Genomic DNA, 13,988 nt, shown 5'->3' on the forward strand with positions numbered 1-13,988 from the left:
TTAGAGAGCACCAAGGATTCCACATTCTTAGTGAATTCTCTTACTAGTTATATGTTGTTGAGCAAGGAGGTAGTTGGTTAACAAAGTAACCACTTGATCTGTTCCTATCCACAAACTCAAGCTTTATTCTAAATTTGGATAATTCATGATTGGGTAGTTTGTGGTTCAGCAAGTTCTGGGAATTCTTCTATCATAAAATGTGCTCCAGAGTGGGCCATTAAAGTCCACTTTGAGCAGAGCACATTATATCGACACAATTATAATATGCTAACCAAGATTTATGGTTTGGCATGCTTTAGAACATGATGCTTTCCACAAGCACTATACTGCCAATCTTTGTGATGTACTAGGGTGTCCTAGGGTGATGTTGTAGTTTGCATCAAAGAAATGATTTGGAAACTGTAGTTGTATACATTTATTATATACAATATTAAGGCACAAATGTAAGCAGCAGAAAACAGGAGAAAATTCTTTGGCTGGCCAGAGTCACCCATATTTGTTATGGAAGATGAGACGCTATATATCTATACAAACACATTCAAGCTGTACAATGCTCTGCAGTAGCCAATCTGCACAACAGAAACACAACAGGGGAGATTGACATTATCTTACAATCCATTTGCCTGGAATATAACTATATAACGCTATAAATGTCAGGCAGGATAACATTGCAGCAGCACATAGATCAGGTATGAGCAAGCTAGAGAACACTGGTTTACAAGTATAGCAGCTACTATACAAATGCAATACTGTAGATAAATTATGCTCTAATAGGATGGGCTGGAATGGGGGTGAACTTCCATCAGCTTGATGACCTCACCAAGTTGGTTAAGGGAAACGTGGGCAGGGATATTAGATGTTTGCAACTTGCCTATAAAATCTAGCTAACCTGTCCTCCCAATGCAAAAATGACCCCAAGGTTTTGACCCCGCCTACTTTGCTTAGACTCGGGGGGGTCTTCCTGGGCCACATATTTCGGTACTAAAAATCTACAGTGACATTATTTTTTGCATGCAGCCAGATTAACAAGATTTTAATGTCCTGATTCTTTTGGCTTGGGAAAGCCGCCTGCGGTTTGCACAAAAAGAATGGTAACAATTCGCCCTTTGTGTGCAAGTGGAATCTTAGATGTAAATGTACTGTTCAAAAGGTATTAATAGAAGGCCTGGTCTTTAATGAAATGTGGCAAGGTATGTATGTCTAAATGTAGATACATACATATAATATAATATAAAGCAGCAACTTTTAGGCTAATTCCCCTCTGGACTGCCATGTTTCGCACCTCAGAAACAGCACTGAGTAAGCAACGCTATGTATAGTCCTGGTGTACATCTTTGCCTTATAGTCCATGGAGAGAAATCTGAATAAGACCACAGTCAGAATTTGAGACCAGCTATTTATGCTTTGGATAAAACATAACTTGGACTCATAAGAGTGCTGCATTTTGAGCTTTTTGCCACAGAGAACAAGGAGCTCCCTGTCCTGGATAAACGTGCCTGTAACAAGAGGCAGTTAAGACTGTCTCCTGGTCTATAGAGGAAGGGAATGAAGGAAAAGAGGTTTGCATGACCTTGCTATCTACAGATACTCCGGGAAGTAGCATTTACTACAAGCCTTGGGAGACTTTTTTTTCACCTAACATCCAATGAAGAGGCAAATTTATGAGTCAGAGCAAAACCAGAACATTGCTACATGGACTAAGGACTCTTACTAATGTACACACTTTTCGTCAGAAAGAGTACAACTAACAAGCACTAAACTACACAACAGAGGAGAATACAAAAACAACTGCACATTTGGCCCCATCCAAAAGGGACCACCGTGTTCACTACTTCCTATATTATATTAGGGCTCTTTCGACAATCCAGCTTACAGCAGAGGCTCAACGATATCTTAGCTAGGCAGCAGCGTCATAAACAGATCTACTGGCAAGTCAGCAAAGCTGATCCAAAGAGGCACAATCTTCACACATGACTGTTCAGATGCATAACCTCTGGACAGAGACCGGTCCCCTTTGGGAATTTTGCTGTGGGTGCATCCTTGCTATGAATCCAGGGTAGAAATCCCATTCAATGCTTCTGGGATTATTAACTTTAGGCCTAAATGAGCTGGGATCTGACACAGCCAGAATAAATTAAATTTGAAGGAGCGGGTGATCATTTGGTTGTTTTGCTCACTGATTGCTTAGTTTCGTAATGCAGATGATCTTATGGAATTAGACCAGCACATCATGGCTCTCATGTATTGAGCACCTGGATGTCAACTCATTTTCCTCCATGGTCAACAGCATTCAGGGACCCACTGTAGACAGAGACAACTACAGAGAGCACGGAAACAATTTAAGATTAACCTGTCTAAATTTGGTTCTACCAGAGATCTACGCTGGCATGTTTGACATACAGTAGAAGCAAACCCAGATGGTGGGGGAATCAAAGAGGAAAAGCAGGAAGAAGGTAGCAGCTAAAACAATAATATTTGGAAGTCCTGCTCTCTCGCCCAAGAATTGCAAATACAACTCAAAAAAATTCCACGTGGGCAACATACCACCCAATGATATCACTACTTAGGTGGTAAGAGAACAGTTCCTGGCACATCAAACACATCCTCCATAGAAACGTCCTCTTATTCCTATAACATCTTGCCATCCGCCCCCCCCCAAATCCACATCATGTTTGACTGTACATAGCAGACATCCCAAATGTTCCATCTCCAACGTTCTGAGTCCTCTGTCTTCCTCAACTCTCAGATCCACCTGGAGTTTTCTTCTAGGTTCGAACTTTCTTGGTCCAACTTTGTGGTTCTCCTTCAGAGTTTTTAACTCAAGCACAGCAATGAAAACAACAACCCCCTCTTCTCCAGGGTGACGAGGTGCTTTTACCCAAAGCAGCAAAAGCTCCAACGGCTTCAAATAAGGACTTCCATCATATCTGGATCTGGAAATTCAGGCTTATGAAGCAGATTGCTAACTCTGCTTTTGCTGCTGTCCAGGAGTTTCCCACAGCTGGAAGAGTTTTCTAGGGGGAGAAAAATGTAGAGAATGGGTCAGGTTTTAGGGCCAAATTACCCGTGTTTAGTATAGAAGCTGATCTACAGAAATGATTTTTTTTTCCTCCCTGCTTTGGGACACTTCTCACACATAATTCACATGACATTCTTTCCAGGCTGGTATCTGTTTTTGCCACAGCTTTTTTTCTCATAGAACGCCTAGAACGGAGTTCCGGCACCTTTTTTAGATGGAACCTTGTAGGTAGGCAAGGGGTTGTATGACGTGTGTGAGTTCTGGCATCTTTTTTTTTTTTTTTAAGAAAAAAAGCACTGTTTTTTGCTATCCGGTTTTAAAACCATTCTTTCGGGCAATGGCAGCCTTAGGCATTGCCAAATAAAATGTGCCTTAAACCTGCTGGATGTAAAGCTCTTGGGTACAAGCGGCTTCCATTCAAAAAAAATGTGTAAAGGAATAGAAGAAACGTTCCTAAGAGGGGCCACAGGGAAGCAAATTAAAGAAACACAGAACCCCTTTAACTCCTACAGGTCAGTAAGAGATTAATCAGCTAAGTAAAAGCTGAGAGTTTTCCAAGATGGAAAGCATCAGTGAGTAGAAAATGGATGATTTCTGAATTTTACTTTACAGGCAGTCCTAAATTTATGGATGGTCACTTAGCAACCTTTCAAATTTACAACAGACCCCCCAAAAGGTGCTTACGACACGGATTTGAACTTCCAACAGCTAGCATGCCCCTCATCACATTTGTATTTTCGCTGCTCGGCAACCAGCTTGCATTTATAACTGTTTGCAATGTTCCACAGTCACATGACCGCGATTAGGAAACTGCATTTACTATCGCTTTCTGGCCCCCAAAAAATAAAAAATGGCTATTGCGAACAATAGGTTTGCTTACCGAGGGTGGATTTACTTAATCTCCACGGTAATTTGCTAATGACTGCCACAAAAACAGTCATAAAATCAGATTGGTCATGTGATGACTCACTGAATGATTGGCATGACTTACAACAGCAATGGCAATAGAACTTAGACTTTTATACCAGTTCACAGTGCTTTACAGCCTTCTCTAAGTGGTTTACCGAGTCAGCGTATTGCCCCCAACAATCTGGGTCCTCATTTTACCAATCTCAGAAGGACAGAAGGCTGAATCAACCTTGAGCTGGTCAGGATCGAACTGCTGGCAGTCGGCAGAATTAGCCTGCAATACTGAGTTCTCACCACTGTGCCACCATGACTCTTGTATAATTACTTACAACTATAATTACAGTTATAAATCGAGCACTACTTGCATTTTGCTTTTCCCAGGAGCAAATTTTCAAAACTCGGAACTCTACAAATCCTGCCAGTCACGTTCTCAGGGATCAATGCAATTGGAACTGCTCACCTGGTCTTTCCCCAGCATTTTTGCCTGCGATGTGCCTCAGGGCCGGACTGCTGCCAGAAGAGTGACTCAGTTTTCCTCTACCCGGAAAAGAAGCTGCAGTGGGCCAGAAAAGCTCCGTGCCTTTGTCTGTCTGAGTGCTGTTGACTTTGCTGCCCATTTTAGCATGGCAGATGGTGACCGGCCAGGAAGTCATTGTTGAGGATAAAGATGGAGTTGGAAGGGTCAACGAAGGGACGGATGACTGTTCTGAGATGTCTTTCCCTAACAGCAAACCTTCAAGAAAATAACAACATGACACCAAGATATTTTTCATTATATTTCTACCATGGCTTCCTCAAAGAGCATACAGACTAAATTTTATACATCTAATGCAGGAAAGCTACATTCTATGCAGGATGGTTGCAAGTACACAAAACTGTAAGCTAAATATGCCTGGGAGTCTGACCAACAATAAGCAATATTACAAACAAGAGTGACTACAGAACCCAAGATCTAGTCTGCCATAGAAACTTAACTGACTAAACCTGGAATCCTGGCTTGCCTCTACTCTCGCAAACTTGAATTAGAAGCTTTGGATTTTAGTTGGCTTCCTGATCTTGGCTTTTTACTGGAGTGGTAAGCCAGGGCAGAAATATATTGTTAAGCTTCCTATAGATGACACTCTGCTGGTTATTCTAACTTGAAGAAGGAACAAAATGGGAGTTTTCTGAGAGCACTAACCTGCACACTTGATAATTACTAATAATCACACTTCTCAATGTTTTTAACCTCAAATTCCTGTAAACAATGCTAAACAAATACAGTAAGTAGCATATATATTGCCCATCATCCATTATTGTCTTTGTTAAAATATATTTCTCACAACCAATCCCAGTTAAATATGCTGATGTTTCTGAAACTTGCTGGCTCCTTCTAAAAGCAATGGCTGGAAAGGAGCCAGGTCATTTTTTTTCCAACCACATTATACTCATGGCAGTGATGCAAACTGGCTGAAATGATGTGACAGGGCTGAATGTTCACAAACTTTTTGGCTGCTCTGGGAACAAAGCTAGTGGAATGCTTCCAGCAGCAATTTATGAAGAAGGGAAAACTGCCCATATGGCAGAAGTAAGTAAAACCCTAGGGGAAAACTCTAGCTTTGTAGGGAAAGCTGAAAATAAGTTCCAAAGAGTTAGTCCAGATATAAAGAGACCTGAGGCCTAAAGAAGGATGCAGGCAACAGAGTCCAAAATCTAAATAAATTTGGGACATGTGCTTTGTAGACTATGCTATCGTCTTAGCATATTGTGTGAAAAAGGCCATTGTGTTAAGCCATAATAAGACGTGGAGCCCTTGGTGTTCTCTGAGCTTGGTTGTTTTCTTGCAGATGTTTCATTACCCAATTAGATAACATTTTCAGTGCTAGGATTGTCTATCACTGAAGATGTTACCTAGTTGGGTAAAGAAAGTTTGGCAAGAAAACATCGAAGCTCAGAGAACAGCAAGGACTCCACAGTTCAATCCTGAGATACAAATATTACTTTCTATTGGTACATAATTTGGATTATTTGTTCAAAAATACCGTGTATGACCTGTGGACTTCAGCTCCCAGAATTCCTAAGCCAACTATGACTCCATTCTGGGAGTTGAATCCAACAAGTTGTAAAGTTGCCATAGTTGCCCACCCGATTTAGCATGTTGTGTGACCCCAAACCATACTTTACTTACAACTGTCAGTGGGGTGCATCTGGTTATGCCATTTAAACCTTCATAACTTTGTATATTACTTTGCTGAAAGTATGAACCAATAGCAATGCAGTAAATCTCTGGCCACCACACAATATTGAAGCAGGATATCTGGCAAATAAAATATCCTATTTCAATATCACTTTATTGCCATGCTTACCACTGATTGATCTTTAAAATAGTTTACCAAATTTCTTAAAAGTAAGACTTCATAAAACCGTTGACTAAATAAATCAAGAAAAGTTTTCATCAAAACATAAGACAGAACTGGGAAAAACAGCAAGCCATCCCAAATGTGCATGGAGCAATATTATATGGGTGAAATACAACATTTATCTTCCTTTAAGACAGTGTTCCCCAAGCTCAGCCACTTTAAGATATATGGACTTCACACCCAGAACACTCCAGTCAGCATATTGTCTGAACAAAACTGGCTTATTCAACAATTGTGGCTTCGTATCACATATGAACTGAAGCTCACCAATGCTTTCTTTCCAAGACTTTTCTTCTTTCTTCTCCTCAACGCCCTGGGTGTGGTTCAGGGAGGTCTGATGGGAGTGTGTGCCCGTAGCCGCAGCTATGGATGGTACCGAGTGAGCGGGCCGCAAACTTGCTGAATCTCCTTTGCTGGCGTCTTTCCTGGATCGCTGCTGAAGGACCTTGATCATGGCATCTTTCTCGATGATTTTTGCATACAGATTCTTTATTCTGGTAATAGTAGTAATTTATTACACTCGTAAACGCAGAGGTAATAGTATTATTGAAGACTTAAAGAGATCACTTGGCCCAGCTAGAACTGGGTAGGTATTTGGACCAAAACACTTTTCTCACTCTAGATTCAAATGTTGTATCCTTCTGATCCCAGTTAGGGTTACCTTTAATCCTGCCACGATCAATTTAGCGGATTTAACCCATAGTATTGGTTAAAAGCACACAAACACACCACTTCCACATTTGTGCATGGTTGCAAAGATAACCAAGCTGGAGTTGCTTAATCCCCTGTGCGATTGTGACTGTGCAACTCAACCAGTCTGCAATGTATTCAGCACGGATAAAATATTTTCTGTATAGAAGACATTTGATTGGTACCATCCTATCAAGGGGCTGTCCCCTTGTACAGGAGTACTCAGATAACCTTGAAAAACAAGTGTTACTGAAAGCATGAACCAGAAAGACAGGAGAGGATGAGAAACTCAGGATTGCCACTTCTTGATTATCTTTAGTATAAGAGAGAAACTTTGAACATTCTGTTATTTCCTATAACAATAAAATATACCTCCAGTAGTTCTTGTGGTATCTGTTTCCTGATCTGACTTATCTTGAATGGCTGACATTGAGAGCTCTTTCATGCGAAGAAGAGCAAAGATGGACAGACTGGTCTGCTCCCTTCCCTTGCAGTCATCATTAAGAGGGTAATCCTAAACATGACCACAGAATCTCCCAAAATTTTCTAAAATTTGCATCACAACAGATGCTATTTGCTACAGAATAGATTTCCCCATCAAACCTGCCTCTTATTGCATGGATAACATAGCAGCATCTACTGTGAAATGCACAGTGGTTTATATTATTAATTGACATTTCTCAATTCACACAACACATGAAACCATGAAACAACCACAGGGTCGTGAGTCTAAAATATGGTTGGCTAGTTGGAGACACTGTCATGTAAGCACATCCTTGGTTTGTGTACATGGAAGAAGGTGCGAAACAGATGAATACAATGTTCCAATACACTCTGTTCCTGATGCAATATTAATTTTATGGCCTGAGATATGTAGGCATCATGTATTTAATATATCATTGCCAACCAGTATATCAAAACATTCAGAAATGATTAAAATATGGAAGAATGGATGGTAAAGTTGATGGAATTGGCAGATATGGCAAAATTGACTGTTTTAATTAAAGAGAAGAGTTTATCTAGTCTTTTTTTTCTACTTGGAAACCACTTCTGGACTTTTTGCTCAAAATAAAAAAAATAAAACTTTAGATTTTTGGTTTTGATGAATAGGATAATTTTGTTACAATAGAAATGGCTTCAAATGTTTAGAAATGTAAAACAAAAGGTTGAAGTTACTCTCTCTCACTCTTTATTTTTTTTGTATTCTACTGCACTGAAAAAGTTGGAAATACCTATTTTTTTCCCTTTCTTTCTCTTTGCACCCTTTTTCTTCTTCTTAGCATTCTAACGTTTGCTTCTTTTTGTATTTTCATCTTATAATAAACTTTAATAAAATATTGAAAAAAGAAATGATTGAAATACACCAACGATTTGGATGAAGGGATAGATGGGGAACTCATCAAATTTGCAGATGACACCAAGCTGGCAGGAATAGCCAACACTCCAGAAGACAGGCTTCAGATACAGAAGGATCTGGACAGACTTGAACACTGGGCACTAACTAACAAAATGAAATTCAATGGTGAAAAAAGCAAGGTTCTACATTTAGGCAAGAAAAACCAAATGCACAAGTACAGCATAGGTGGCACCATGCTCAATAGTAGTAACTGTGAGAGGGACCTCGGAGTCCTAGTAGACAATCACTAAATATGAGCCAGCAGTGTGCTGCAGCTGCCAAAAAGGCCAACACAGTGCTAGGCTGCATTAACAGAGGGATAGAATCAAGATCACGTGAAGTATTAATACCACTCTTCAATGCCTTGGTAAGGCCACACTTGGAATACTGCATCCAGTTTTGGTCACCACGATGTAAAAAAGATGTTGAGACTCTAGAAAGAGTACAGAGAAGAGCAACAAAGATGATTAGGGGACTGGAGGCTAAAACATATAAGGAACGGTTGCTAGAATTGGGTATGTCTAGTTTAACGAAGAGAAGGACAAGGGGGGACATGATAGCAGTATTCCAATATCTCAGGGGCTGCCATAAAGAAGAGGGAATTAAGCTATTTTCCAAAGCACCTGAAGGCAGGACAAGAAGCAACGGGTGGAAACTAATCAAGGAGAGAAGCAACCTAGAACTAAGGAGAAACTTCCTGACAGTGAGAACAATTAATCAGTGGAACAGCCTGCCTCCAGAAGCAGTAAATGCTCCAACACTGGAAGTTTTTAAGAAGAGACTGGACAGCCATTTGTCCGAAATGGTGTAGGGTTTCCTGCCTGAGCAGGGGGTTGGACTAGATGACCTCCAAGGTCCCTTCCAACTTTACTACTATTACTATTACTAAAGGAAACTGTGTGGAAAAAAATATGCACAGGGTGGAAAAGAAAGCTGAACAGAATCATTCTTCTATCTACAGCAGGGGTCTTCAAACTTGGCCCTTTTATGACTTGTGGACTTCAACTCCCAGAATTCCTCAGCCAGGCACGCGTGCCTGGCTGAGGAATTCTGGGAGTTGAAGTCCACAAGTCATAAAAGGGCCAAGTTTGAAGACCCCTGTTCTACAGCATTACTACAAGAAAGGCACGAATGAAGAGATGGGTCTTCACTTGGTGCTCCCCAAATGTAAGAGAAGATGCTTTAGGATCTTCCAGGTAGAGAGCATTCATTAAAGAAGCCTTGTAACCAAAAGAGGACTCTTAGTCAAAGTATAGACAGAGGACCTTTTCTAACCCTTGGCAACCAATCAGTTTTCTACCATGAATGTAGCATATTCAGGATCTGGTTCCCAAGTGGTTGAGGGCCTTGTATTCCAAAAGCTGAATATTCTTATTAAGCACTGCAGGGAACCTCAGCACTGCAAAGCGTCATTCAAATCCCATAGCAGCTATTTCACAGCTGTTCCTTACGTGTATTCCATGTCCTGACACTTCTGGTTGTTTTGCATCTTCGCCTCTTCTTCCTGCCATATGCGGACCTCCAGGGAGCTCTCGCTGTAGCTGCCACTGCGGGAGTGGTTGGTGGCCAAAGTATCTCTGGCAAAAGAGAAAAAACCCAAAAAGCTTTTATCTGACTTGATCAAAATACAAGAACCTTCCTTTCATCGATCCAATTATCTGCTTTTCTAGTCGGGGAAGCTTTCTTATCTCTCAAAATGGAATGTCTTTCATACTTCTTCTGTGTGGTTCTTTTGCCAAAGAGACCAAGGGTGACGCCTAGTTGCCTCTGGGTGCTCAGTGGGGTACTTACTCATTAAGGGTTAGGACCTCCTCTACCATTGGCATCCTGGGATGGGAATGCAGTGCCCAGGTGTGTCATGACAGCCTAATGGCCTCCACTAACTACCAAAGAGTGTGAAGGAGATGGGTGGTTAGAAATAGGAAGGAAGGAAGGAAGGAAGGAAGGAAGGAAGGAAGGAAGGAAGGAAGGAAGGAAGGAAGGAAGGAAGGAAGGAAGGAAATATATGTGCACTTACAAATCTCCATAATCACATGAGACAACCAAATCTCTCACTATCTCACAAGAGGTCTATGGTGAGCTTTAAAAAGATCTCAAAAGCTCTTGACTTTCACCCAACACTGAAAAGCCTATCATTCAGCCATCTCTATAAATTTTGGTTAATAAATAAATACATTTTAAAAAGTCAATAAATCCTACTTTTCTGTTGCAGCTGCAGCACTCATGGCAAAGTGCCGGATTGTGCTCTCTTCGAGGTACTTCTGCTCCCACTTGGTCATGTCAGCTTCTAAAGCCAGAATCCTCTCGTCCTTCTCCCGCACTAATTCCATTAAGGCCGGGACGTTATACTCAGGTACAGGGGCTGCTTGGTAGTTCCCTTGTTTCTGAGATAAAGGAAGATGCTCTTAAACCATTTTAGTATACATTTAACAGGCAAGTAGCTCACAAATCCATCTGGTCTGGGAGTTGAAATCCGTATCTCTTCAAGCTGGCAAGGTTGAGGAACTCTGCCCTTAGAAATTAATCAGTATATGCACCAGTGGGCCAACACAGTCAGAAAATTAAAAGATATGCAAGACAGACCATTTATGCCAGGGGTGTCAAACTCAATTTCATTGAGGGCCGCATCAGCATTGTGGTTGCCCTTGGGGGGGGGCAGGTGAGTGTGGCCAGGGTGGGTGCGGCCTACTGGGTGGGCATGGATGTAGTGGATGTGGCTTACTGGTGGGCATGGCCAGCTCTACGTTGTTCGCATCAAGGGTGCCTGTGGGAGTCTGGGCAGGAGTGGCAAAGATCTGAGGGTCTCTGGCAGAAGGGGGTGGGACCAGGGCAAGCGCCAAGGCATGGTGCATTTCTTCATTCCTCACAAAGGTGACACCTCCCCAGCATGCACCCAGGGGGTGGGGCCAACGTGGCAGGGGCTGGTTCCTCACTGTTTCTGGATGGCCTTATCGAGCTAGGACTGAATGCCTTTCAGCATAGATGGCCACCACAAAATTGTACATTGGCTCCCGACCGACCTGGGCCAGGGCCAAGGCAGCGGGGGCTGTTCCCTCACTGTTTCCAGGATGGCTTCGCGGGCCACATGAAACCACTTCGCGGGCCGCATCTGGCCCCTGGGCCTTGTGTTTGATATGTCTGGTTTATGCTCACAATGACTTTTCCCCCCATACAATGCCCCTTAGAATTCCTTACAATTCTGGCACACTTACAGTAGGTATTTTTTCACTGAGTCTACTTCACTGAATTATAAAGGCAGTTTTCCAGTCAATTATACAAGGAAAAGAATTAGATATAACCTGAAAAACAGCCTGCGGGAAAGTATTTCTGGTTTTTGGAACGAAGCCCGCCAAAGTACATAAATAGTACTTCAACAGCAGTCTCAATATTGGCTTCCTACGGGAAAGATTTCCATTATTGCATCGTCTTTCCAGATCTCAAGATAGTCATAGCATTTGACAGAACATGGCCAACTCTACCTCCTCAGTCCAGCTGACCTTGACCCTGAACCAACCAAGTGACGAAGACAAAAGATTGCTGCTATACTTGGAGCCTATGGGAATCTGAAGAGAAACAGGTCGAAGCTCAACTCTGGTGAGACCAAGTGGGTGTAAGAACATGGACCATCCAGTTCCAGGGACATACCAATGACTGGATGGGAAGGTGCTTCCCAAGACAGAACTAGGATACAAGCTAGAGATTTATTAATTTATTTAAACTTCAGAATCAAGTAGCAGCTGGGATTAGAAACACCTTTACACAGATTTGTCTGGTGCCCTAACTGTGCCCTTTCTGGAATCAGGAGGCCTTACTGGAAACGAGTTGTATCTGAGTCATCATGCCTGTGGACTTAAGCAAAACTTTACTCTCTTGGTAAAACATTAATGATTTGATTGATTGATTGAAAGTGAATCTTGAAGATCACTCTGAAGCTATAACTGGTCTGGAATGCAGCAGTGCAAGTGGTTATCGGTATGCCTGGCCATGTTCTAGCAAGGTTGGCATGCTTCAGGTCCCTTAATTAAACAATGTCACCTTCCTGTCAACCCAGGAAGTATACTTTCTCTGTTGCTGTACCTAGTCTCTGGAACAGCAGTTCCCCCCTGCCCCCAAGGTCTGAACAGCCTTGATCTTGCAGGCCTTCAAGAAAGCACTGAAAATCTGGCTGATTCCACAGGCACCAGATTCAAATGTTTGGGATATATACTGGAAACTGTGGGGTTGTTTTTTTCTTCTGGAATGGCACTGGAATTTTATTTTAAGTGTTATGCTCTTATACAGGGAATATAGAGATGTGTAGCAATGGGCAGTGTAAAAGTGGAAATAATGAATAAATTTGATCTCTGGCCCTCGTCCCACCAAACGTAGCCGTGACCAGGAGTGTCATCAGGTAATATCTGCTCTGAAGTATATCCCATTGAATTCAATAGCTTATTATAGAATCATAAAGTTAGAAGAATCCATTTTGGCCAATGATCCCAATTTTCAATCAATGCAGAAATTAAATTAAATTAAAGCACTCCTGACAGATGACTATCTAGTCATTGGTTACATCCAGCAAAGGAAAAACCCAATTTTTTTTTAAATAATTGGTTCTACAGCTCCGAAAAGAAGATGCTTGTTATTGTTTACTCCAGAGAAAACATACATGGTCTCCTTATATCACTTAAAATATGGCAATAAAGTCATATTTCATTGCTTTCAGTGACCTTAGTCTTGACTCAGTTTCATGAAAAATTATATTATCAATGCAATTTTTCTAAAGGGAAAATTAATCTTGGAAGTCATTCCTCACCCTATGTTGCATACTACAATGTCCCTTTGTCTCCAAACTTTTACCCAGGACATTAAAAATGCAGCCTCATCCAAATTGCAGCAGGAGCCTATTGAGGTTCTAGGATAGTTCATGGAACAATTCTAGACATGGACAAAAATCATGCAACTAATGCATTACAAGGTACACTTCACATGACATAATAACTATTACAAAGCAGTTTTCAAAGCTGAAACAGAAACACCTTTATATGCCTCGCCTTTAAAAAATTATGAACAATCATGTTTGTATTCAACTTATGCTAGGCAAAAGGCAACCCATTTAAAATATATCAGGTGTGGTAATGGTGCCAAAGTCAAAATGTAGTTTGAATGTTCTTTCAGCTTTATCCATTTGGGTTCAGCTGATAAGACAAGTCAGATTAATCTCCCAGAGCCCCTGGGAATCAGGCAGCATACAAATTATTATCAAAGCAGACCAATCCTAGTCATTTTCAGAGAAAGAACAAATTATATTCAAGTGGAACGTCAAGCAATGGGTTCCAACCACATACTCAGAAACAAGATATGTGCAATCTGTCCTCTCTCATCTCCTCATTTCTAGAAAACCCAGGGGCAATCCAGCAAATTACATTTACAACACGTTTTATTAGCCAGGATCTCTAACCACAGTTTGATTCCACCAATTACTTTTGTTAGCTGGCAACCTGCTAGCTTCAAGCAGAAATACAAACCATCCCCATCCTCTCTTAGCACTAGCAATAGCACTTAGACTTATATATCGCCCCACAGTGTTTTACTG

The 13,988-nt window shown here is 41.4% G+C and overlaps 1 protein-coding gene across 6 annotated transcripts in view; it reads right to left on the reverse strand.

The window, feature by feature from the left end:
• Positions 1 to 400: 400 nt before the first annotated feature.
• Positions 401 to 13,988, reverse strand: part of AMOTL1 (angiomotin like 1) — a 58,988-nt gene continuing 45,400 nt past the window's right edge. For all 6 annotated transcript variants that reach the window (XM_039349078.1, XM_039349076.1, XM_039349081.1 and 3 more), the window contains 5 exons: positions 10,613 to 10,797; positions 9,865 to 9,990; positions 6,595 to 6,821; positions 4,389 to 4,661; positions 401 to 3,014 (listed from right to left, as the gene is read on the reverse strand). In XM_039349078.1, coding sequence (XP_039205012.1) covers positions 2,905 to 3,014; positions 4,389 to 4,661; positions 6,595 to 6,821; positions 9,865 to 9,990; positions 10,613 to 10,797 — 921 coding nt within the window. In that variant the 3' untranslated portion in view covers positions 401 to 2,904. The remainder of the gene's footprint in view (positions 3,015 to 4,388; positions 4,662 to 6,594; positions 6,822 to 9,864; positions 9,991 to 10,612; positions 10,798 to 13,988) is intronic.

The sequence above is a fragment of the Crotalus tigris genome, unplaced genomic scaffold, assembly GCF_016545835.1.
Source record: "Crotalus tigris isolate CLP2741 ecotype Arizona unplaced genomic scaffold, ASM1654583v1 scf7180000018224.911827, whole genome shotgun sequence".
In the NCBI taxonomy this organism is placed as follows: Eukaryota; Metazoa; Chordata; class Lepidosauria; order Squamata; family Viperidae; genus Crotalus; species Crotalus tigris.